The sequence below is a fragment of the Agelaius phoeniceus genome, chromosome 11 (assembly GCF_051311805.1).
Source record: "Agelaius phoeniceus isolate bAgePho1 chromosome 11, bAgePho1.hap1, whole genome shotgun sequence".
NCBI lineage: Eukaryota > Metazoa > Chordata > Aves > Passeriformes > Icteridae > Agelaius > Agelaius phoeniceus.
In genome coordinates this window covers 19,106,021-19,130,000 of record NC_135275.1, presented here as the reverse complement: position 1 = coordinate 19,130,000, position 23,980 = coordinate 19,106,021, and the positions used below count along the sequence as shown (strand labels likewise).

The window sequence follows — 23,980 nt, the reverse complement described above, 5'->3', positions numbered from 1 at the left end:
GTTAAGTCATTTATAGCTTCAAATAGTTGGAGAGAAAAATCAGCAAAACCACACTTAAACTTCTTGTTGTTACTTTTCAAGATAAGCATTTTTAAAAAAATGCTTTTTATCTTCTTATCTTACAAATTACCCTTTTTCTTTCATAGATATTTCCTAAATTTTACTTTCAGGAACACGCTGGTCATGACACTGTTTCACTATTAACTGAAGCAATATAAACTATTTTAATACAAGTTTTATAAAAATCAAACTACCAGTCATAAAATATCAGAGTCTTGCAGAAAATGTTATGAGAAATGGTCTGTTATTTTAACAAGTTTCTTGGGAATTAGGAAAAGAAAAATAAAAATCTACAGTCTTCCTGGTAAACTGAGATATGAGATAATCTTTCACCAAGGTGCAGTAATATTGAGGCTGAAGGTAAATCTAGATTCTTCAGTTACAGTCAGCTTGGAAAGCATTAATCCTTCTCTCCCACAGTCACTGGAAATGGAACTACAGGAGGATGCCCTGTGTTGGACAGGACAGAGAGACACCTCTCCCTAAGCCCATGCCAATATTTTTGAAAGGTTTATCAGCAGTGCATTCTGCTAATTGCTCTAAATGAGTTATAGTTACAGCTTCACACCCATTTAGTGCTGCCAATGCTCAGAGTCATTGCAAGGGAAGGCAGCATAAGGTCCACAGGACAAGACCATAATTTCAAAGTGGTGTGAGGCCGGAAAGTTCTGGATTTACCAATCATATGAGCAGGGTAGGTAGGTTGAACTGGAGGCCTAGTTTAGGCAGGAGTGTTGATAACAAAGCGAGGCCATCTCTGCATTGGCCTGCAAGGACAGGTGCAGGAGGAGCAGGGTGGTCCAGCTCCTGAAATTTACCTGAAGCTTCCCTCTTCTTCCTCTCCTTTCATCCTGTATCAGCCCTCTGATAGTTCAGAAAAGCCCCTGATGATGTGGAAGGATTTGCCCTCCAGTCCCTAGCTTGCCTGTCTGTGGCCTGGTTTTGCACAGAACCATAACAAGACAAGAGTGTGGTGCCCAGCAGTGGGGTGTTCAGTGATGCGGTCTGAGGGCCACTGAGCTGACCCTCAGGCTGTGGAGCAGTTACCAGCAGAGTGATGAGAGGCCTTCTGCAGACTGAGTTTTGTGAGTTAGATAGAAAAGGGGCCCACAGCCTTTGCCCCTGATCAGCAGCACTGGTGAGCAGCTTTGCCTTACAGTGCACCTGGGAATTACCAGCTTCAGGGTCCAGCACCAGGGCAAGATCTGCATTTCCCACCATTTAATGCATGTACAGCTCCATCAAAACAAATTCATTTCACCTGAGGGATATTCTTCAGGTTTTGAGTGTGATGGACCCAAATGCTATCGTTTTGTTGTTGTTGCTTATGCTGTTATTTTACTCATTATAGTTTTATCAGTGTCAGAGATAAGTGTAATATCTTTTAAAGTAATTTTTAATCAACATTTTGGAAAGAAACAGGTCAAATCTGTTTTGTGTTTGATTGCAAATGCCCCTTAGCAGAAGTCTTGAAGTTTAGTCTTAGCATTTCCATCACAAACATACTTCAAAAATCACAGGCAAGGTAGAAATCTTCTCACATTTTGCTTTGTTTAAACCATCGTGACAAGATCACTTTTTGCCATTTTAAATAACGAAGATTGTGCTGCTGAGTAAAACACAAACACAGGAACATATCCCTGTCCTTAGCTAGTTGTTAGCTGGAATAGGATATCCATTTTGCTACCTTTGAGGGGGAAAACATTTCAGGATAGCAACAGGGCTGTGATGAATCTGGAGAAGTGTCCCCTAATGGAAGAAAACGAAGGCAGCTGGCCATTTTCAGTGCAGTGAAAACGCTGCTTGGGTCTGTTTTCCTGCAGCATCCATTGACACATGGATTCTAAACCTTTCTAGTGCACAGGCCAACCAAGCACGGAATGGGAGGGGCTGTGTTTTGGCTGCCTCTTGCACTGCCTGTGAGTGGCTTCCTTCTCTTTTGTCCTTGGTCTGTCCAAAATTCTGCTGCTGAAGTGCTCTCCCGTTCCTGTTGAATGCCCCCACTGGGTTTTCATTTTCCCATTCCTGATTCTTGTCTTTATTTTTTTTGTCTGGTTTTCCTCCTGTACAATTTCTTCATCACCTGTATTTCTAATGCCTTTCCAATTGCTCCTTGGTCACTGCCTTGTCTGGAGCCCCTTGTGGCCTCTGCTTTCTGTGCTTCCCTCTCCTGCCTTTCCTACTGGTATAGTTTTAGGATTTAACCTCTCCAGGACAAGCTGTGTGTCTTGGTGTCCACATTTGCAGGGCTTGTACCTTCCTCTGGATGTATTTTTGGTGGAACCATAGCTAGGCACTCACATTGTACATCCAGAGGTGAAGGAAGTCTCACAAAATCAGGCTTATCATGGAGAACTGGATGGCTGTCTGAAAATTCCCACCATGCAGAGTTTTCCAAATGGGTATAGGAAGAAAGAAGGAAGCTTCAGATGGGACTCTGTTGTGTTCCTCAGGCCCATGTATGGAGCAGATTCTCCATGTCAGAACTGTCCTTGCCCAACAACATTATCAGTAGATCTAGAGCATTTTCCTGCCTGTTGACTATTAATTCCCATTTCTGGACCATCTACACTCTAGTCATTGCCACCAGTGAGAATTTGCTTCCACCAGTGGCTGAGCAATCCCCCATGGCCTCTTTTGTTTGACCCCACTGACCAGAGGGGCTACTAGTGACACTCTAGCTTTATATCACTACTGCTTCCTGACCTAAGGGAAAAACAGTTTAAAGAAATTCTTCAGATTTTTTTACTTCTCTTCAGTGCTTTGAAACCGAGAGACCTCTATTTTTCATAATTTAAACTCCTGCCTAACTGGGTGAGTGTTTGAATTCCTAGACTATGACAAAATGCTAGCGTGTGTCTGCCTGAAATGTCGAGAGGATCTTTAATAACCTCCATCCACCAGATTCAGCGTTAAAAGCATTGCTGAGACGATGAGTGGAAACACTACAAACAAGGACCTGGCAGTGGGAGGGAGGTGCCCCTCTCCCCTCTCCCTTTTCCCTCTCCCTCGCTATGGGGGCTGGAGGAAGCACAGCAGGGTGTGCCCTGTGCTGCCCGGTTGCCATCCCCTCCTGCTGCCGCGCCAGGGCTGGCAGGAAGCTCTCAGGTGCCTGCCTTTTATTTATTTTGGCTACGAGATGTTGTTCTTCTGCAGTAGCCTGCAGACCAAAATTTAATGCACAGATGACCCCGCCAAGCAGCCCGTGTGCCCGGAGACTGCTCGGAATGAGGGATTGCACAACAGAGCTGCGCCGAGAGCACCGCTATTTCTTGGCTTAATTTGTTTTGTATGAAGCACAGCAGCTGAGGGTGAGCCCTCTCCTTTCTCTGGAGAGGTTCTCAGAGGACTCTCAGAGGGAGAAGTTCCTGCTGCAGCACTGAGATAAGAGCCTGTTGCTGCCCTCAGCTCTCCTCTGAAGTGTCCAGCTCAGATCAGGATGAGATTGCAGATCTGCCATAGGTGTCAGGTTTTCTCTCTTGCCATTAAGGTTTTTGACCAAAACAAGAGGAGCCATTTGAAAAGTCCAGTGACACCATTTTTTCCCTTTATTTCATTCCTGTCTTGGAAACTTCAGTGCCAAGTTTTATCCCATCATGGCACAATCTCAAACCCCTCGCCTTGCAAAGAGCAGGACAACCTTGGCCATAAGGCTCTGAGTGGAGATTTATGATCAACTCTCCTTTTATATACACTTAGCCCCACTTTACTGCTACAAACAGATGACGGTGATAAGGTGGGCAGGTTATTTTAAGTTTTGCTGGAATGTGAGCACAGTTCTCCTCTTGGCACCAGGAATCTGGCTTGTCTAAAGCAAAAACTAAGCTCTGCAAAAACTGGCATTTGTAAGAACCTGATTGAGGTCCTCTTGGAAGCAGCAACCTTTATGTTCAGCATGCAGATTAACAACACCCCTTTTTCATTAGTATTCTTAATATCTTTCCACTGTAATTTTTTTTTTTTTGAAGAGCAGCTGGAAAAAAGTCCCATTCACACATTGAAAAAAAAATTCCTTGTTTCCAAAAATATTGAAATTTAGTGTCTGTCCAGTGCATTGAAAGGCTTTGGGAAGCTGACCAGGCTATGGATGCATACCAGTGATCGAGAGATTCCAGCTGTGTGGGTCTCAACCATAAAATACAAGAGACATCTCAACCATAAAATACAAGAGAGCAGGGGCTTCACCCCAACTCTTGGGCCTGAAGTGGCTGATGTGAAAGGATGTGACACCATGTGGCATTGGGTGCCCAGGGATGAGTAGTTTGGGGTGATTACTGCTGCTTTCAGCCTTTCCCACCCCACTGCCCTCAGCCAGAGGGATGCTGGCAGCTCCCACAGCAGGTCCTGCCCCATGCTCAGGGTGGCTCTGCTCAGGTGTCCAGCCTGGCTTCCCAGGGTGACCCACGGAGGGCTCTGCCACCTCCTCAAGTCAAATCAAGGTGCTTTTGGACCCAAGGCTGCCTGCAGAGCCCTGTGGAGGTGCCCCATGAGGTTAACCACCCCAGCTGTGCTCGTTGCATGTGCCACAATGCCTGTGGTTGACATAAAGCCACAGCCCATCTGTGCCACTTGTTCTGTGCTCTGAGAGAAGGAAAACGCATCCTAGACCCGCTTTCCTTGCTTTCCTTCTGCTGAGCCTCCCGAGCTGGAGTGGGGCTGGTTAATAAACATGATTCACTGTTGTCTTTTAGCTGTCAAGGCTGGAGTGAAGCTCTTGGTGCCAGCAGGTCTAGCTCTTCTCACTCGAGGGCTAATGCATTTTGCTTTGGGAAATGGTGACACCCAGCACCACACATTGGCTTTACCTCACGAATAGCCCATATACAATTTCCAAACTACTCAGCAATAAAACTCTTCTGTCTCATGCCTCGGTGCCAGCTGTTTAATTAGAAATAAGCAGAGGCTGGGTTTTATTTGTACGACTAACAGAGGATATTTTTTTTTTTCCTCTCCCCTTCCAGCTTGCAAAAGATAAAGAGCGCCTGCAAGCCATGATGACACACCTGCATGTGAAGTCAACTGAACCAAAAGCCACCCCTCAGCCCGTAAGTACCGAACTGTGCTGAAAGCAAAAACCAAACCTCACAACAAACCTCTCTTTCCTGTTCCCCACTGGAGCCCCTCCTGTGGAGCCTGGCCCATTTCAGAGCTGGGTGTGGGGAGGAGATGGGAAGTCAGGTTTTGTCATCCCCCTCTCTTCAGGGAGTTTCAAAGTCCAGTTTGGTTCCAAAGCTGATGCGTTGGGCCTTTTTCTGGCCTCATGTTAGTCACTCTGCATCAGTCTGACTTGGATGAAATCTTAGGAAGTGTTAGGAAGGAGTCGTAATTAAATTATATGTAGTATATTTATTTTGCTTTCTCCCAGTCTGACAGACATTTACTGTAGAAGTGACTCTAACTGCACGTTCTGATGATAATCACAGTTACCCGGTATCAGGTTTTATACTGTTGAAACTGAGAAGGGAAACCTCTTCTACCCCAGATTGCTCTTTGAAGAAGGGGGAGTAGGGGAAGCAAGTGGCTTTGCAGCCCAAGAAAACTCCTGGTTACCCTCAAACCCAAGAAAATCCCCCATCTCCTTCCCTGACTGAAATGACTCTTCTTCAGCTGTTGTTTTCTATCAGCCTCTTAATGCTGAAAATGTTCCTGGGAGCTTCCAATGATTATTCAAAATGGAGAGAGTGCTTTGCTTCTTGATTTTAAGATTTGTAAGATTTAAAGGTACACTGGCTTTATTTGATTTTGCTTTGAGTCATTGTGTGAAAATTAATTGAGCGTTGACAATCTATAGTTAGTACCAGCAATTTTAATCAATATGCAATGATGCAGCATAATGACAAAGTATTGGTTTATCTGTTTTGACTGATTTTTTTTCTATAAATAAAGAAAACACACACCCATATATGTGTGATTTATGGTGATAGAAATAAAAAGGAGTCAGACTATTAACCCAGCAAATATGGTAGCCTGCCAAGATGCAGTTGGTAGACAAAATTAATGTCTGAAACAGAACACATTACAGAGATAGAGAACATAAAATCATTAAACACTTCGCGCACACATTTTTACTAGAAAAGGATTTCTCAGTTTCCATGTAGTTGGAAATAAATGGCTGCAGAAGTGCATAGGGAGGCTACTAGATAGAAAATTGCAGGCTATTCAGTAACACTGGAGCAGATGTCATAGTCAACGGGAAACTTCCTTGCCTTTTTGGAAAGAGTTGAATGGTAGGTACAAACCCTTCCATTTAAGCTGTTGAGATGCCTAAAATTGCTTGATCTGGTGTACACCAGCCCTCTAGAGTAGAAACTACTGGCAGTGTCTATAAAAATAGCATTCTTCTATTTCCTCACATCCATCCCAGCCCGAATGCAAATGCTTCAGCGCATTGTTGGCAAAGTGTGTAGACCCAACAGAATGGGGAGGAGGTTTGGTTTCTATAGCTCTTACTGGATTAAAAATTAAAACAGCGGAATAATCTGGGAGTCTCAAAGCACTCTGCCTTGAGGCCTTTCATAACAGCAGTGCCCCTCAGGAGGAAGGATTACAAACTGAAGGGAGGAAATCATCAGAAGGCGAGCGGTGTTTGGCAGGGCTGCTGGTGATCGATGCCGGGCCGCCGAGGGCAGGGAGCTCTGGAGGGTCTTGTAGGCTACAGAGATACCAGGGTGTCGCCATGAAGATTAGTGTTAACAGCTAATAAACAGGGAAAAGCAGAGGAGAAAAACCCGTGAACGCAGGGGGAAAAGGGCTGTCTTGATTAGTATTAAAAATGTTTTACATTCTGGAAAATTATAGCTTTGTTGGGGACCTCCTACTAAATTTATTTTTAACTGCTCTATTGAAAATTCTGTACCACTAGTCAACATTATCTCTCAGTTGCTCAGCACAGTGTTTCTTTATTAAAAGAAATAGGCATGAATATTTTTGACTGAAAAATTAATAGCTTTTGAATTCATACACAGCAGGTTTTCTTTTGCAAAGAAGTCCAATATCGCTGCACAGCACTTCTATAACCATTTATTTAGAGTCCAAGTCAAACCTTTGACAGCTAGAGCAGTGTTACAAGCCAACATAAAGAACTCCAAGATGTAAACCAACAATAGGCAGTCTGTGTGAGGTTTGCCATTGTCAAATACATAGATTGTTTGGATTAGTTTATGTAAATGTACTGTTGTATTACCCTTTGGAAAAAAAAAGATCACATTTGTGTATGAAAAGTGGTTTCGTTCACAGGCAGCATTATAAATTCCTTATCCTTTAACTTACATGTTAGAAGTAAAAATTGGTGCCTGACAGGCCTATATTGTGTGGCACTCTGTTGTTGGATTGAAACTGCCTTCTTTTCATTTATTGAAATATAGAAAAATTTATTATAGATACCATCTGATAAATCAGAAATTATTAAAATATGTATAGGTGAAGCATTTGAAAATTAATTATAAAATGTAGAAGTATAGTGTTTTGCATAAATTGTGCTTTCCTAGTGAAAAAAATACACAGGCATTGCATAGACTCTGCTAGACCCTCGTCCTTTCAACTCAGTGGGATAGGACTTTGGTAAAAAGATCTGATGACCATTATTGCACTGCAAAGTAGTCTTTACATCCAGTAATTAATTTTTTTCTGCCAACGTAACTAATGCAAGGTGTGTGTTAGAACTAATATATTATGGTACTTCGGTAATTTTAAAGGAAAAAGCATCTGCAAATCCGAACATAGCAGTGAGTTGGGATTTAAAATTACAGCCTTTTCATGACTGAGGAAATGTTTTTATTCTGCTTAAAGGATCTTAATGCTTTTTTTAAACTATTTTGTTACTGGCAGGTAAGAGGGTACATGAGCATCTGTGTTAACCATGTGCCATTTGTAATCCACACTGACCACTTGTGCCATCTTTGCCTTCTGGGCTTCAGACAGTAGTTGAGTGTGTGGTGTTGGACCAGTCTGGACCAGCTGGACCACAGCCAAGTTTTAAGAGTTGTGCATCAATTCAAAACCCAGCCAGCTCTGGGGAAGGGTTGCTTGTCTTTAGCCATGTCCTTCCATCCCATCCCCACCTTTGGGTGTCTTTAGCTCTTTGCAGTAATTTTGAGCTTGGCAGGGGTGGTGGAGTGGCCCCTGCATTTCAGCCCACCAAGAAATCTGCTCAGTAAAGCTCTCTAGTCCTACTAAAGTCGATGAGATTTAAGCACATTCCTGTGTGGCGTAGTGGTGGTGGCCCAAATCATTGGCAGGCTCCGTGGGCAGGGAGGTGCTGTCGGTGTCTGGTGCTGCTCCCCAGGGGCTGCTGGGCAGGCAGGAAGGGGTCTGGGGTGCAGGGGAACATCCCAGGAACTGGGGCAGTGCTCAGGATCACCTTTTAAAACACCCAGCTTCATAATGCAAATCCCCAACAGCAGCAGTTCAAAAGAAAATGGAGCTATCTCAGAGCTCAGCACTTGGAGCAGGCAGTGCTGTCCCATCCGTGCTACATGAGTTGTTTTGGTGGGACTGAGGGGCCACCAAAAAGTGGTGTTGTTCTGACTGAGTAAAGTCAGAACAAAGCCATGAGATAGAATAAGCTGTGATGTGTTTTGGTAAGGTGAACTTTTTTTCAAGGTAAAAAAACAAAACCACAACACAAAAGCCGGAACAGCGATTTCTCAAGAACTGTCAATCCTGGTTTTGCTATTAAGGTACCCCCCCGACACACTTTTCATTGGTGTTAGCCATCAGCATAATAGCTTCAAATGGAAATGTGCTTTCTTCTGGGAGGATTAACTTGTGTCGAAGTTCATAGGAAGGGAAGGAGAAGGAAAAAGCATCAACCAACAAGTAATTCTTCATACTAGGTGCTATAACTATCTTTTAAAAATAGACAGAAAACTTTTAAAGGCCCTTCTGGCGCTTTAAATAAGATGCACTGTTAGATATCCCTTCTTTAATGTATTTTTTTTACCATAACCATAACAGTTATGATTGTTTTGAAATACTGTTTTTAGCAACTGTAATAACAAAGCATTAAAAAAAAAAAAGTCTTTTAACTGTTGAGGTAATGACTGAGCATTTTAGCTGCTGTAGCCATACTTTATAGTTTGAAAAAATAACGATATGCAGCAATAAAGAGAGATTCTCAAGCACAACAAAAGCTGTTTTTATATACTGGTTTTCATTAAGTCTCACTCCTCAGCTTCAGTTTCCTTAGTATTCCTGCCAATAACAACACCTGCTAAGTGATTGCTGCCTGCCAGGCTCTGCATCCAATACACTGATGTGTCCAGGCTGAAACGGGGAGAGGAAGACACAGCAATGAACAAAGTTTTAGGCCCAGTATTCACTTTCTCACTCTCGCCCTCAATGTCAAGAAAAGGAGTTTCTTGTCTAAAATATTTCAGTCCCAGGAGTTCAGTGCAGATAAATCCCCAAACCCAGCTGGGCCCAGAGCAGCAGCACCCATTGCAGGGGAGTCACTGGGTATGGCCTCACTGTGACCCTTAGAAACTTTTCTTCCCCTTTTTTAAAAGAGTTTCAGTGCTATTTCATGTGCAGCCACTATTGTCATGTAAAATATTTACACAAAAAGAAATCAGACTTAGTCCTAGTGGGAGAGCCACTAACTGGAAATCTGGTTTTCTAAACTGGGTAATAGCATGGGTTACCTCTGCCTTGTTTATATCTAAAGAAAAAAAGCAAATTGCTCTGTTTTGACCTTTAATAGGGAGACATGACTATTTCTTGAAAGGGAACGTTAATAATAAAGTCCTAAGCAGGATATTGAGCACTGAAACAATTATTGCAGTTATGAATGACCAAGTCAAATCAGTGTGAGGAAATATTCTAGAAAACCAAAACTCAACAAAGCAATCAAAAAAGTTCAGTGATTGAATTTCCAGAATTTTAGGACTTAACAACTGTTGTGAGATTTGGTATGTTTTCTATTAGGTTTTTTTGGTGGTTTTTTTGTTTTTTTTTTAATTATTATTTTTGGGTTTGGTTGTTTTTTAAAGGCTGGAGGAAATCCTCCCTCCCCCCATTCCCAGGACAAATATTACAAAAACGTTTTAACTCCTTGGTGCAGGGGTGAACTCTGAGTGCCCACATTGCTGCAGTGCAAGAGTTCTTGCTTGTTGAAGTGCTCACTCTGTGGCTTGGGTTCCCTCCCCTCTGCCAGCAGTGATACTCATCCAAAAATTACGGTATGTGGGAAACAGCCTGTGTACAAAATACCAATGCGAACAACTTTTCTAATCATAGTAACTTGTTTTTAAATAGCAAATGCAAACAGGCAGAAACCATGTAGAGTTTCCATCAGGAAAAGAAACCCTCCCAGCCCGGTCCCTCCCTGATCTTTGCCCTGCACAGTCATCCACAGCCGCTTCCACGTTTCTAATTGACACCAATATTAAGATTTAATAGTTTACCATTCAGATTAATAATTCAAGATGGCAACAAAACCAACACCATTCATAATTTGTTATTCTGCTCTAATTCACAACCGATTTTTCAGCCTTGGCGCTATCGACGCAACAAAGGAAGCGGCAGCGAAAGGCTGTGGAGGGAGTGCAGCCCTCTCCTCCCTCACCCTGGCTCGGGTTTGGGGAACCCAGCTGGAAGAGGAGAGTGTCATCAAATAAAACACGGAAAACGGAAAAACTTCGCTAGCGATGGACAAGGTCGTGTTTCATTAACTTGTTGGTTCAGGCTCGCAAATGGTCGTCGGAGGTGAAACGCGGCAGACTCACTGCGTTCCAGCTTTTTGTTCTCTCTTTCCTCACAGACTGCAGTCATGTTTAATTTGGAAACTGGGCTCCTTTGGCAAATTAGCAATTAGAACAATTTTGTGGGAATATGTATATGTGTCATTAGGTTTCCTGCAAATTAATAGCGAGAGCAGAGGTCAGGCAGAAATTTTCCACTTGACTGCAGCTCCTCTGTTGAGATTTGGCACTTTGTTTTGGAACGGCCACAGCTGCTCAAAGCCACAGTCTTCCTTTAGGAACTGTCTTTTAATTAGTTTACCTCATAGCCATTATTACAAATATTACTGCCTCCCCTCCTTGAAATAAAATTACTGTTTCTACAAAATATTCCGGTGACATCTTGCACCACTGCACATTGATGGTGGGGTCACTTGGATGCAGCGTTTAATCATTAGATCACCTCCATAAGCATCTCCTAATTAGAGTCCTTACAATACAATTTTATCTGGTAATTAGCTGAGATTGGCTGCTTCCTCTGTAGCTTATTAGTGGCAGCCCAGCAGTGGGTGTGAATCACAGTGTCATTTGTCAAGCCTGTTAAAGCCCCCCCCCCCTTTGCTCGTCCTCTTCTGTGTTTATTCCTCATCGCTACCTATGCTGTAAAGCCTAAAGAAATTTAACTCGATTCAGATTCTTTAAGCAGGGAATGCTGACCTTTGTGGATCTTTTCTCAAGCTTCCCTAGTAGAAACAGATTAAATGTTAAGTTTTTACATGCTGAAAAAGGAAGGGGGCTCTTTTGAAATGGAGTAGTTGGGAGCCGTAATGATGAAGCAGGAGCAGTGATCTTTCCAACGGGAGGGCCCGGCTGCCGAGCCTGCACTGAGAAGGGCACTTAAAATTGATGCAGATTTCCTCGCAGTTATTGGACTGTTAAAATGTCCATTTAGAAACTGAGATAAAATACAGTAGATTTAATTTCATGGTGAGACCTGTCAGTTGCACTATTATTATCATCACTGGTCCTTTTATCATATGTAATAGATGGATAGATGGATAACAGGGAGACATCACTATGTATATATGTCCCTAATCAGTGTCCTTAAATCAGGCCAGTCAACGAGCAGACTGGGTGGCACATGGTGGCAGTGCATGGCACCAGGGGTTTTTAAAACTCCAGACTGCAGGTAGTGGTTCAGGCTGGAGCAGGGATCAATACCTGCATTTCACCACCTTCACCATCCCTCTCTGTGTTCACACTCCCTGGCTTTGCCACGAAGTGTTAAATATTTCCCACTGGAGGACAAGGGAATTTGTAAGCCCCTGCAGGGAAAGGTGTGTGTTTGCAGGTCTGCTGCTCACCACCTTCTTCCCTTGGAGCAGCAGCATCAGGGCTGTGCCAGGAGTTTGTGGCTAGGGTTTCCCTCAGCTCCTTCTCACTGTCAGGAAGGACAAGCAATCACAATTTATCTTCCCTCAGCTGAGCCCTTTCTGTGGGCGATGGGCTTTTTGTGTTGGTATCCTCTCTGTAATAGTACAGCTCTTTATTTTCCACTACCTTTGTTTGGGATAAATCCCATTATTTTTTAAAAGAAAATTATTTGTGGCTATTAACTCATATGAGGGATGCTAATAGGAGTTTTCTTATCTGGTTACTTTCATACAAGGAAAATTAATACAGTGCCTTATGGATAAACATGAGATTTTGGGGGCATAGCTGCGTCGTGTGCCTTGCCTTCATCTCAGAAGGCTTAATGTCTAGCAAAAAAGGAATTTTAATCATGAACAAAAGTTGTAAAATTCTGGCCCTGTTAAATTCAGTAGGAATTTTGCTACCGACTTCAGTGGGGTCAGGATTTCACCAATATTATTTGTGAAACCGCCTAAGGGAAGGAAATGTGGAAGTAGTCAAAGGGCCCTTTTCTTGGTCGTCTTCCGTGATGTTGTAGTTAAGGGATTGGATTGTTTGTTTAAAATACTTCAGCAGCAGCAGCCTATTGGGATGGGGCATCATCTTTCAAAGGACGTTGTAGGGCAGAAATAAAGGGTTGGGGAGGATTGTGGATGCTGGTTATATAAATAGGTTGTGCATCGAAAAGAGTCGGGTTGGAGCTGGGTTTGATACCCAATCCTGGAGGCAGGTGTGTTTTACAGCCTGCTGTGGCACGCTGCCACACCAGTGGGGCCAGGCTTCGTGCAGGTAACACCAATGCCTTCCATCCTAGGAGGGAAAAACAGAGTGGTGCCACTCGTGCTGGGCTGAATGCTCGCAGTATTTCATGCACTGTGATTAATTAAATTATTCCAGTGTTAACCTACTCTGGGCTTTGCTTTTAAAATGGATGAACAGAGAGGAAAAAAAAAAGAAAAGCCGAAATGCTGAAGAGAGAGATTGTGTTTCTCCCTAGCATGTCCCTAGGAAAGTCTTGTCTTTTATTTTAAGCCTGATGCCTTCAATGAAATATCCAGGAAGACTGATTAGAAGCCATGCATAATGATAGCATGGAAATCAGAGAGGTGTGGGGTTTAAACTGTGAAACAATGAAACTTGAAGTAAAATATTAAAATGATCATGTACTGTGCGAGATCTTCCATTAAGATTTAGATAAAAATTCATGATTTGTTCTTTAGGCAGCAGGCTATGTCGCTCTGTTTTTTAAACCTATTTGGAGATGTATATATGTAATTATTATCTGTTTCCCTTTGCTGGCTCTTAACAGAGATGTTACAGCAGCACTTTGTGCTGAAGCTGCAGTGTCTGCTCATAACTGAGGGACACTCCAGTATCGAGGGTTTCTTCTGCAGCCCTTAACCATCCAGAAATGCTGTTTGTAACGACCCCCTCGTCCTTCCCTCCGCAGCTGAATCTGGTATCGAGCGTCACGCTGTCCAAGACCGCGTCCGAGGCGTCTCCGCAGAGTTTACCTCATACTCCCACCACCCCGACTGCGCCCATCACTCCCGTCACGCAGGGACCGTCGGTCATCACTACCACGAGCATGCACAACGTCGGGCCCATCCGGAGGCGGTACTCGGACAAGTATAACGTCCCCATCTCTTCAGGTAACGGGGTTCTGCTGGCACAGCCCCCGCCTTCGCCCGCGGCCCGGCGGCGTTGGGCTGCGATGATAACAGAACAACTGCTCTTATTTAGCAGATATTGCCCAGAACCAAGAATTTTATAAGAACGCAGAAGTTAGACCACCATTCACGTATGCATCTTTAATTAGACAGGTAAGCTGAGCCAAACACACGCGTCTGGATTAGGGAAAAAAGTATATCTCCCTATATGTGCTGGATTAAATAGATTTTCAAACCTTTGGATGTAAGCGTGCTCAAATGCTCAAACCTTTACTATAAGGGTTTTTAGAACCGCAATATATAACATAATTGCTTTTGATTAAGTATTACAATACGATGTGATTATTAGGAAATTCATTTCACACAACAGTGAAAATGAGCCTGTTTAAAGATGGCAAGTCAATTATCACAAGCTACAGTAATCTCTGATCCCTAGAATTAATCTGAGCTCTAAATAATTACTGAGCTTTAATCAGCTAGTGAAATGTTTTGCATTTCTCTTTGATTCTGCTTTATGAATGACTAATAAATTAATATTTCTGTAAGGAAACAGAAATAAAAACTCAAAACAATTAGATAATTCCATTTTGAATTTTGCCATTGAACTGTTAAATACAGCCATTAATCTTAGTTCATATTGTGAAAACCCTCCTTTCGATTTCTTGCTCCAAATCTCTTCTTTTTCATTCTTCCTTTCTTCCCTTTTTTTTTTTGTATCTGGCAAAGTAAAACTGTGAGCGTGTTTTGTACTGGTGTGCTGGTAACTGATCTTGCAATCGCTTTGCTCCACAAGGCCATCCTGGAATCTCCTGAAAAACAGCTAACACTAAACGAAATCTACAACTGGTTCACGCGAATGTTCGCCTACTTCCGACGCAACGCGGCGACGTGGAAGGTAAGGCTGAGCCCACCTCCTGCCTTTGCTCTCTGCCATGTACAGAACAGACCTTGCTGATGACATAAATTGTCCCGACGTGGGGACGTGAAAAATTTAGATCGGCAGTTGTGACACGCGCCGGGTGCCTTATCTGCAGGAACAATTTGATATTTGGCAGAAAAAATTCCTCTGCCTTTGAAAACCACTAATTGAATCCCCATTATTGGCTTTTATGTTCTGTGATTATGCCATGAGTTCCTCTGTGTGGTTGCTACGAGCAGGGAAACTCAGGCTCTTCAGCCGGAACATATTAGAAAATTAAAAAAAAAAAAAAGAGGTAAAGTTCTCGTGTCAGTAGAAGATATACTATTCGTCTTTTTCGCTATTCAGGTTTTAATCACCCCCATTTTTTTCCCTAGGATCTATAGATCAGTGGATTTCTTTCCTCAGTCGATTGATTCTTAACTACATAAACAGCTGTTATAAACTTCCTCTCTGTTTTTTTTAATCACACAGCAGAAGCTTATTGAATTTAATATGCAAGAAGCAAGCTCCTCAATGAGAAATGTCTTTAACAGAAAAAGACGTGGGGTTTTGCACTTTAATTTCCTTTGATAACTGTAACACATACTGTTAGATGAGGGGTTTGGGGAGTTAAATTTATTCTGTATTTTGGGGGTCCACTCTCTCACTTTAAATATAGAACTTTAATAGTCATATTGACTTCTGAATCCAGTGCAATCACAAATGAATGATTCAAATAACTGGATGTTGTGTTGCTGTAAAAATTGTACCCTGGTGCTTGGAATCTCTCTTAATCCAGACAGCTCTGTTGTTTTTAAACAACTTCAAATGACCAGGTAGTATGAATAGGTCCCATACATGCTGTTCCATCAGCTCTTTCTGTTTTTCCTGTCCCAGCCTGCATTTAAGATTAATTCCTTCAGCGGATGGAGCTAAAATTGGTCCTTGGAAGTTAGCTTGGTTTTTAGTGGCATGGTTTTCGTTTCATTCAGACCCCAGCACAATTTTGTACGTTTTTAACCCTGGTCTAGAAGCTCTTAAGTTCAGGAAAACTTTCTGTGATTGCTGCTTTGATTCTTCCCTGCAGTTGGAAAACATGAGCAGTGTTCAACTTTGCAGCTTCCTTACTATCCAGAAAGGAAATTAACTTTCCCTAATTTAAGATCCTTTTAGACCTGCCTGTCTTTTGCTGCTGGAGTGCTTCCAGTAGGGCTTTTCAGCAGCTGCAGGTGTGGGTGCTAAAGTAAAAATCCTATTTAGTTCAGCAGCAAAGGGAAGTGGAGGGAGGAGTGGAAGAAGGCAGCAGGCAGTCCTGGCTGTATCTCCTGTGAGCCTAGTTTTGGGAATTAGCTTTTGGCATCCCAAAAAACCCAGTCCCAGGAGCCAGTGCAGATACAGAGAGGCTGAGCTGCAGATTCTCAGGCTTGTGGAAAGGGACTCTGTGTCCCAGGGAGGCAGATGCCATTTGGAGACCCCTCCTTGGACACCTTGACCTTACGTAGGTGTCCAGGTCCTGCCTTATGTAACAGAAGGAAAAACTTCACCCCCACATCCACCAACACCAGCAAAATAGACAACTGGTTGGAGAAGTGCAGGATTTTGTGCTGGAGACTGCTCAGATTTCTGCCAGCCCCCAGGAACAGCAGGGATGAAAATGCAGCTCTGGATTGGCATGACGGGAAGCCCACGGGGTGCAGAACGAGCACAAGGGGCTAATTGCAGAATCAGAATAATTTGAATATATATGTGCTGATTTGTGCTCACCTTCAGCTAATGCTTAGGGGGCATTTGGGTCACTGTTCCCCAAGTTTAGGGTCAGGGTTTGGTGTGGACAAGCTTCCCTGAGCCCTATTTCAAAAACACAATAAAGTGCAAGAATAGAGACCTTTAAAAACTGAACCTCTTTCCCAAAATGCAGTATGGCAGAGCCTGAGCAGTTATTAAAATAACAAACCCTTTCATTTACTACATTCAAGCATGTTCAGGGTAATTTTTCTGCAGAAGTGGATTGCATACAAATATTTTTAACAAGGTAAATATATAATTTTACAATAATAGCTCCTAATTTTTCTGTTAAGCTGATTGCTGGTGCAGCATTGTGAACTGGTTCTGACAGGTCAGAGGCAATGTCTGTTTGCTTATATTTTTTGGAGTAATTTGCTGGCACAGAGTCACAGCCACGAGGCACAGGCTGCAGGTGTGGCTCTGACACGTTGGGGTATTGTTCACATAAAACTGTTAGATAGCAAGTATCCAGAGGCAGGGGAAACACAACATTTTTTTTTCTGGCATGAGTTCCTTAAATAAGTGATCACATGGAAAATAGAAAATTAGGGCAACACTTCATGGATGTCTTGTAAATATTCAACTTCTCTGTCTCAACATATCCAGCAAAGAGCCCTGTCCCACAGCCTTAAGCATCAGTTGCAAATGGACTTCAAGAGAACAAGAACAGTCTGTAAAGCATTTCTCCAACATTAAATTTATTTAAAGAAAAACACAAATATTCCTGCTCAACCCTGTCTTTAGGGACTATTTACAAACTCTGAAGACTCCCTTCGCTGGGCTTTGCCGTGTGCGTTTGATCAACTGCTGTATGAACCACAAGATCAGCTTTCACTGGGGGAAATAGCGTTATTATTCTTACATTTTGCTCCAGACTTGACAGTGTTCCCATTTTCACAGGAAACTGCCTGAGTTACCCAGATGTGGGCCGGCAGCCCTGTGTCGGGTTGCACTAGTGCGGCACCCACCAGCAGTTGCTGAGCTGGCTGATTTCAGCTCGTAAGGTGTGGGGCGTTTACATGTTTTTCCTCCACCTCAAAATCAGGGATTTTGCCAAAAATGTCCAACAGTACTGAAATCTGGAAGAGGTGGGAGGGGAAAAAAAAGCCCCATTAAAAAATAAGAGCAGAAAGAAGAAAATAAGGGCAGAAATAAGCAGGTCTGATGGACAGGTTGACTTTCTGCTAGATTTCTTCCTTGCTGAGAGGAAAAGCATATTTAAGGTTTATTGTTTCACCAGCTCAGAAGCAGATCGATGTGGAAAAGCTGAAGTGCCTGGATCAGGCACCTACAGCCAGAGGAGATGTGTTTGCACTCAAGCATCTGCTGAGCAACAGCAGTTCAAGCCCCAAATCTTCCACTCCTACCAGGGTGGGAGTGTGGGGACTGCACTAGGCATGGCAGGGAGTTGGAGGGGGAGCAGAAGAACTCTTTGTGTTCCCCTCCCAGCACACACACCACCGCCTCCTGATTTACATGACAAATGCTCTGTGCTACCCTTTGTTTGCACAGTGATTTAGACATTCACTACTAGAGCTCCCTTTCCCCATCCAGACCCCATGTTCATGAAAAAAAAAAGAAGAGGATGATGCCGGAAGGAAAAAAAATCGTCGTCTCCTGGTTGCCTAGACCCAGGCCATGTGTTTGGCTGGCTTTGTGCCTGCTAACGAGTCAACCAGATTGACTGAATCAATGGTGCCAGTGAGGATGGAGTTTGTTCGCCTGCAGATTTTCAGCAAATGGCTTCTTCTGTTTTTCCTGTATCCCAAGCCCCTTTCAGCGGTGCTGGGAACAAGCTCCATGTACAAATTCCTATGAATTCCATGAACAATGGCTTTGTAGAATCATAGACCCTTTTAGGTTGGAAAAAGCCTTAAAGAACACTGGGTCCAACTGTTGTTGAAGGGTATTTGCTCAGGAAACTCCTGAAGCAGGGACGAAGCATAGCACTCCATTTGAGGAGTAACAAGGCTCTCAGCACCCTGGAGCAGGGACAGAAAAGCCAAGAGCTTGCCATGCCTTAGTGAGGTGCCTCATTGTGTCTCAGCACGTTGGAGGGGTTGGCCACGCTCATCCTTCCCAGCATGGAGCTGCAGGGTGGACATTCAGGCGCTGGATGCCATGAGCACGGGTCCCTCTGGGTGATGAGCTGTGGGGATATTATCACTTTGTTTCAGAGAGCCCTCCTCATGTTTTCACTTGGCAGAGGCTCAGATCAGTCACTACAGTAGTCTGCCAGAAATAGGAGCCAACTTCCATATAAGAGCAAGCCGTGGAGGCAGGAGTTGGTGCCGGCCGGCCGGTGGGGTGCTGCTGAGCCCCTGGCCCGTGCTGTGGGTGTGGAGGGAGGTCCAGCACCTGAATCACATTAGCCCAGCTGTGGGAAACCACAGCAACACCAGCTCCTGTGCCTCACAGCTAAATCCAGTCGACTGTACTTACATAAAATCTTTTCTGTTCTTTCTAACTGCTTTCTTTTCCAGGAGGGGAGAAATTTCTCTTTGCAGGGCGTATATATATTTGTTTTGAAAAAGTCTTAAGAAATGTTCCTCTTGTGTTCTGTATGAAATGTGCTGTATTCTACAATATGCATGCTTAAAATTGTGGCTGTTCTCAGTCACTCTGGGGATAATTGATAAGAATAACGTGAATTTTTAATCTTGGGTTTAAGCTTTCATATTTATTTTGTCTTTGCAAAATAAGATGTAAAGAGCTGGGGAAAGCGAGCGGGTGCGGGGAGGGGAAGGGGCTTAACATTGCAAAATGAGAACTGTCAAGCTGACTGTGCTGCTGCTGTTCTTGGACAATGATGAGCATTTTCTCATGGAAGGTTTTTGAATGTTTTCTCTTTTATACTTGCTGCAGAATGCAGTGCGTCATAATCTTAGTCTTCACAAGTGTTTTGTGCGAGTAGAAAACGTTAAAGGGGCAGTATGGACAGTGGATGAACTAGAGTTCCAAAAACGAAGGCCACAAAAGATCAGTGGGTATGTCCACCATGTTTGAACTTCTTAGCCTAGCTCGGATCATGCTTACAGTTTAACGTAGAGGCTTTTGGCTGCTAGCTGGTGTTAGACCAACCACAGGTGGTTTCGCATTGTCTCAGTTAAGGGAAACCAAGACAAACATCTCATCACTACTGTTTGTATGCCCACCAGTACCCTGACCCTGCTTGCTTGGTGTTTGTTGCATCACATGCTAGTAGCTTTTAGGTGGCAATGCATATTAACCCTCACAAACCATTTGCTTATGCTTATTGCATTTTATTTTCTTTTTCCTTTTCCCTGTATTTGATGTCTGTTCTGTCCCCGATCCCGTGTCCCTTTGTTTCCACTTCATCTCCTTTGCTGCTGCTCTTGTCCCAGGGTGCCATTCGCACCAACCTCTCACTGCATAAGTGCTTTATCAGAGTAGAGGATGAGTTTGGGTCCTTTTGGACTGTTGATGATGAAGAGTTTAAACGTGGCCGTCATATTCAACGAGGCCGTCCTCGAAAATACTGCCCTGATGAAAACTTTGGCGAGCTTGTTGCACAGTAAGAGCTTTTACTTGCTTTAATTTTTTTTTTCTGCTGTTGCTTTGCTTTGCATGATTTACCCATCTCATGTAGACTTGCATTTCACAAAATAGTGTCATCACCTTTGCTGCTAAAGAAACTAAATTTTTGGTTGTTATGTGTATTTTGTGTGTCCTACTCTGATAATCCAAATGCCTGTAGTAAAAACTCTACTCTGACATGTTTGTTAAAGCATTTATTTATAGAGCAATGTAGACTAAGGTAATTATCCATGCTAGCACAGATATACTGCTGTAGACGTGTCAGGAAGACAGATATATGCCAGGAAAGGTTTCAGATAAGTTTTAATTCTGATATTTTCCTTTGCTTTATATTGTATGCTTTGTTTTGCAACTCCTAATCAGAAAATGTAAGGTACTTACAAGACAGAAATGCTGAATTCACTTTAATGAGTTTGAAAATGCAATGAGACCAGCTGTAAAGATTATCAGTAGGCCACTGTGTGCCTACAACAACCATGCACCAATATTCCTGGGCTTCCCAGAGGGATTTTCTTTGACCTTTACTCGAAGGCCATCTCTCCTGGACAACTGATCCTTGCTGGTCCCTGTGCAAGGATCTCAGTTAAGACTCTGCTCACCATAATTTATTCCCACGTGAATAAAATTAAGATAAAAACATGCCCAGTGAGTGATAAAACTTCTGGGGGATATTTTGCATTGACATTTTTTTCTGCCCGGTTTCTATTTCATAATTTTTAATTTATTTTTTTTTATCTCCTGATGAAACCAGTGATATTGGGATGCCTCCTAAAGAGAGAGCCCACGTGGTCACCATTCCTTTTCCTCAAATCTGGCCCCTTGTGTAAAGGTGACAAAAATAAGAGTCCAAAATAGCACACCAGAATACTTTTTACTAAAAATCGCCTTCAGGGCAGCGTGGTGGTTTCTGCCTGCCCTTGAGCCTCCATGCCCATGGGCTTCTTGGGGCAATAGTGTGGATAACCCTCGCAGTGGCTCTTGGCATAGCAGGAAATAACATGGATCAGATAAATCCTCTCTCATCGTGGTGCCTCCCTCCATTGGGAGAGACTCCCTCCCCTCCCCTGGGAGAGACTCCACTGCCAGCGACTTGGAGAGTCACTTGGATGAAGCAGAGTTTAAAATGTCCCGTGATGCTTTTGATCATTGCCTCCTCACGATGGACCTTCACGTGGTAACGGGCTCCCAGACACGACGAAAATTGGAGAGTTTCTCCTGAACACAGCTAAAATGAGCAGAGATGCCAAGATGTGCCACTAACGCAGGGTAGTAGAACACATGGCGAGGTAACGTCAAGAGATAATGATGTTCCTTATTTAGTAAAGGCAAATATGATAACCATAGCCGAAAACTCAGATATTTTCTTTAAATTAAAAAAAAAAAAAGAGAGAGAAACGAAAGAGAACTCATGTGGAAAACCGATCTCAGCTCTAGTTTTCTGGTGGGGGAGGAAGCAATACGTGCTTGAAACGCTGGCACAGAAGTTGGTTGCATTTAACTCTCCTTTTTATGTTTTTCTTATGCAGTAACCCTTCTCTTATTAAAAACATACAGACCAGCCACACCTACTGCACACCTCTCAATGCTGCTTTACAGGTAAGATTAATGACTGTAGCAAATATGCAACAGAGGCGTGTGTCTTCCCCACTCATTTCAAAATATATTAGCCTTGCTCTAATTAGATATTAAATTTTAATTCCGTTAAACTTTTTTCTTAAGTGCATAAAGCATCATAGTCCCTGGAGGCAAACACATATCAGGCTGCTTCAGCATTAGCTAGATGCTTAGCATTTTGAATATTGTGGCAAAAAAATTAAAAGTTCACTTATTAATATTTATCAGCAGTATCATAATTTCCATCCTCTTATTTCAGAATTTCACTTGAGGCAAAAATACCACAAGTGTAATTACTCTAGCACAGCTATTAATGTGCTGAATGATAGGATACTGTGGCACGTGACCTTCTATTGTTCATGGCTTTAAAGAGAAAGCAGATCATTTTTCCCTCTTTTCTTTTAAGGGCTATTTTTGCATATCTTCCTATTGTTGGTAAAAAATAAACGGTGCAATTCCTATAGAAAATAAAAGATCATTTTTATTGGTTTAAACTGTAATCATAAGACAAAAATTCAGTTTTTTCACGATGCAAAAATACACAAAGTATGGGTGCAGAATTAATAACTTGCAGCCTGGAAATGTCCATGTCACCAGCCCTTTTTCCTGTGCCCTTTTTCCTCTTTCAATAAATTCCTGAGTCAGTCTCAAAAACCCTAGGTGAAGTCAGTGTTCTCTGTATAAATCAAAGATACAAATATATTACCATACCCTGATTTGTAGTGGGGTCTGTGTGTTTGTGTGGGGGTTCAAACCTGGTTTATATGTTATGAATTAATCCAGGAGGCAACACCATGCATGGTTGCACCCCAGGTGGTTCTTGGGGTCACTTCTCTAGAAGTTCACTGATGGCCATGGGTATTTGCTTGGGCGGTCATGTTATGTGGAAGGTTTAGCAGACTTCTCTTTTCATAACCAAGAAACAAATTATTAGGAGGAAAATGATGTTTTGCCTTCTAATTGTTTTAGTTTATGCAGTAACTCCTGCAAAGCCCAGGAAAGCATGTTTAAATGAAGCAACTGTAAATACCATTCACTAGTAACTTATTTTCCCTTGAGTCTTGTGAAGTGTGATTTTTAAAGACTGCTTTGTCTCCTGAATAGTATTAAGATTACAAGCACATTTTACATTCATGAGGCTGAAAGGCAAAAATGAAATGATCCTGCATTTCTTCACATTGTTAACTATGTGACTAATTTCAATTAATATGCTTATCATATGGAACTGTTCGTGTTTTATTTCTGAAACACGTGTCGTTGTCGTCATCTCCATCCATTCTTGTCTTTTGTGATAACCTCCAAACTGTTTCCATTCCCCACTTTTCCTGAGAGAGCCATGTCCTTGTGCCCCCCATAGCTGAGCTGATGGAGAGAAGAGCCTGGCCAGATGTGCTGCCACTGTCATCCCTCTAATAAATGGGGATGAATAATAATCATTGCACTGAGCCAGGTCCTCTTTTAGAGTGAAGATACACCAGCAGGTTCCCCACTTCTCCCCCTGCCATTGGATTTTGGAGGCAAAATCCCAGAGGGTTCTGTGGGGCTGTAGAAAGTCTAGGCAAATAATTTTTTTCCCCATATGCAGGTGGCCACTGCCATGTGGGCAGTTCAGACCTCACCTGGGCAGCAGATTCCTCTAGGACACAAGGCTGCCTTACCTGCCAGGGCCTACATTCAGTTAATAATTGATGGGCAGTGTTCCCCCCAGCTTTTGTGGGCTCTGGGAAGGTCTGCTGCTTGCACATGCCCGTGAGCACCGTGGGGTCTGCACAGCAGGCTGTGTGCTGCTGGCATGGCAGGCTGTGATTTCTTTTCCTGTGGGGTGGCAGAGCCTCCCCTCTCCTTCACCCAGACCCTGCTGACATCTCCTCTATCTGTTTTCCCTCATGGCCAGGGAGAAGAAGCAGCTCTCTCCCCCCTCTGTCTGTGGAAGGTATGGGGACTCCAGCTCTCACCAGTTCTGTCTTTTGCCAGTGGGTCATCAGGGGCTCCCAAAACACCCCCTCCCCTATTACTGTCTTCCTAGCAGATACTGCTTGTGTCCTACCTCTCCCCCAGTGAATTGCTTTACTGCAATTACAAGTTATCACTGTGGGTGAAGAACTTGAGTCATTATTTTGCCAAGTGCAGGAAATGTGAGCCATTCTTTGCATCCCCTAATCACAATGAGTTTGCCGGTTGTTGAATCAAGAAGATAAAAATAATCCTCCCCGTTAGAATAGCTTTTGTAATCACGTGTGACACATAGGGCTGCACATGGAGAGGTCAATGTAAGGAAGAATAAAAGGGGCTGTGCTCCT

The 23,980-nt window shown here is 43.1% G+C and overlaps 1 protein-coding gene across 14 annotated transcripts in view; it reads left to right on the top strand.

Moving 5' to 3' along the window:
* The window catches only part of FOXP1 (forkhead box P1), a 376,781-nt gene that overhangs the window by 340,296 nt on the left and 12,505 nt on the right, over positions 1–23,980 (top strand). For 10 of the 14 annotated variants that reach the window (XM_077184567.1, XM_077184572.1, XM_077184565.1 and 7 more), the window contains 7 exons: positions 5,022–5,105; positions 13,603–13,804; positions 13,896–13,975; positions 14,616–14,717; positions 19,374–19,495; positions 21,593–21,662; positions 23,575–23,613. In XM_077184567.1, the coding sequence (XP_077040682.1) occupies positions 5,022–5,105; positions 13,603–13,804; positions 13,896–13,975; positions 14,616–14,717; positions 19,374–19,495; positions 21,593–21,662; positions 23,575–23,613 (699 nt within the window). The remainder of the gene's footprint in view (positions 1–5,021; positions 5,106–13,602; positions 13,805–13,895; positions 13,976–14,615; positions 14,718–19,373; positions 19,496–21,592; positions 21,663–23,574; positions 23,614–23,980) is intronic. The other 4 variants (XM_054640153.2, XM_077184577.1, XM_077184573.1 and 1 more) reach the window with 3 other exon arrangements.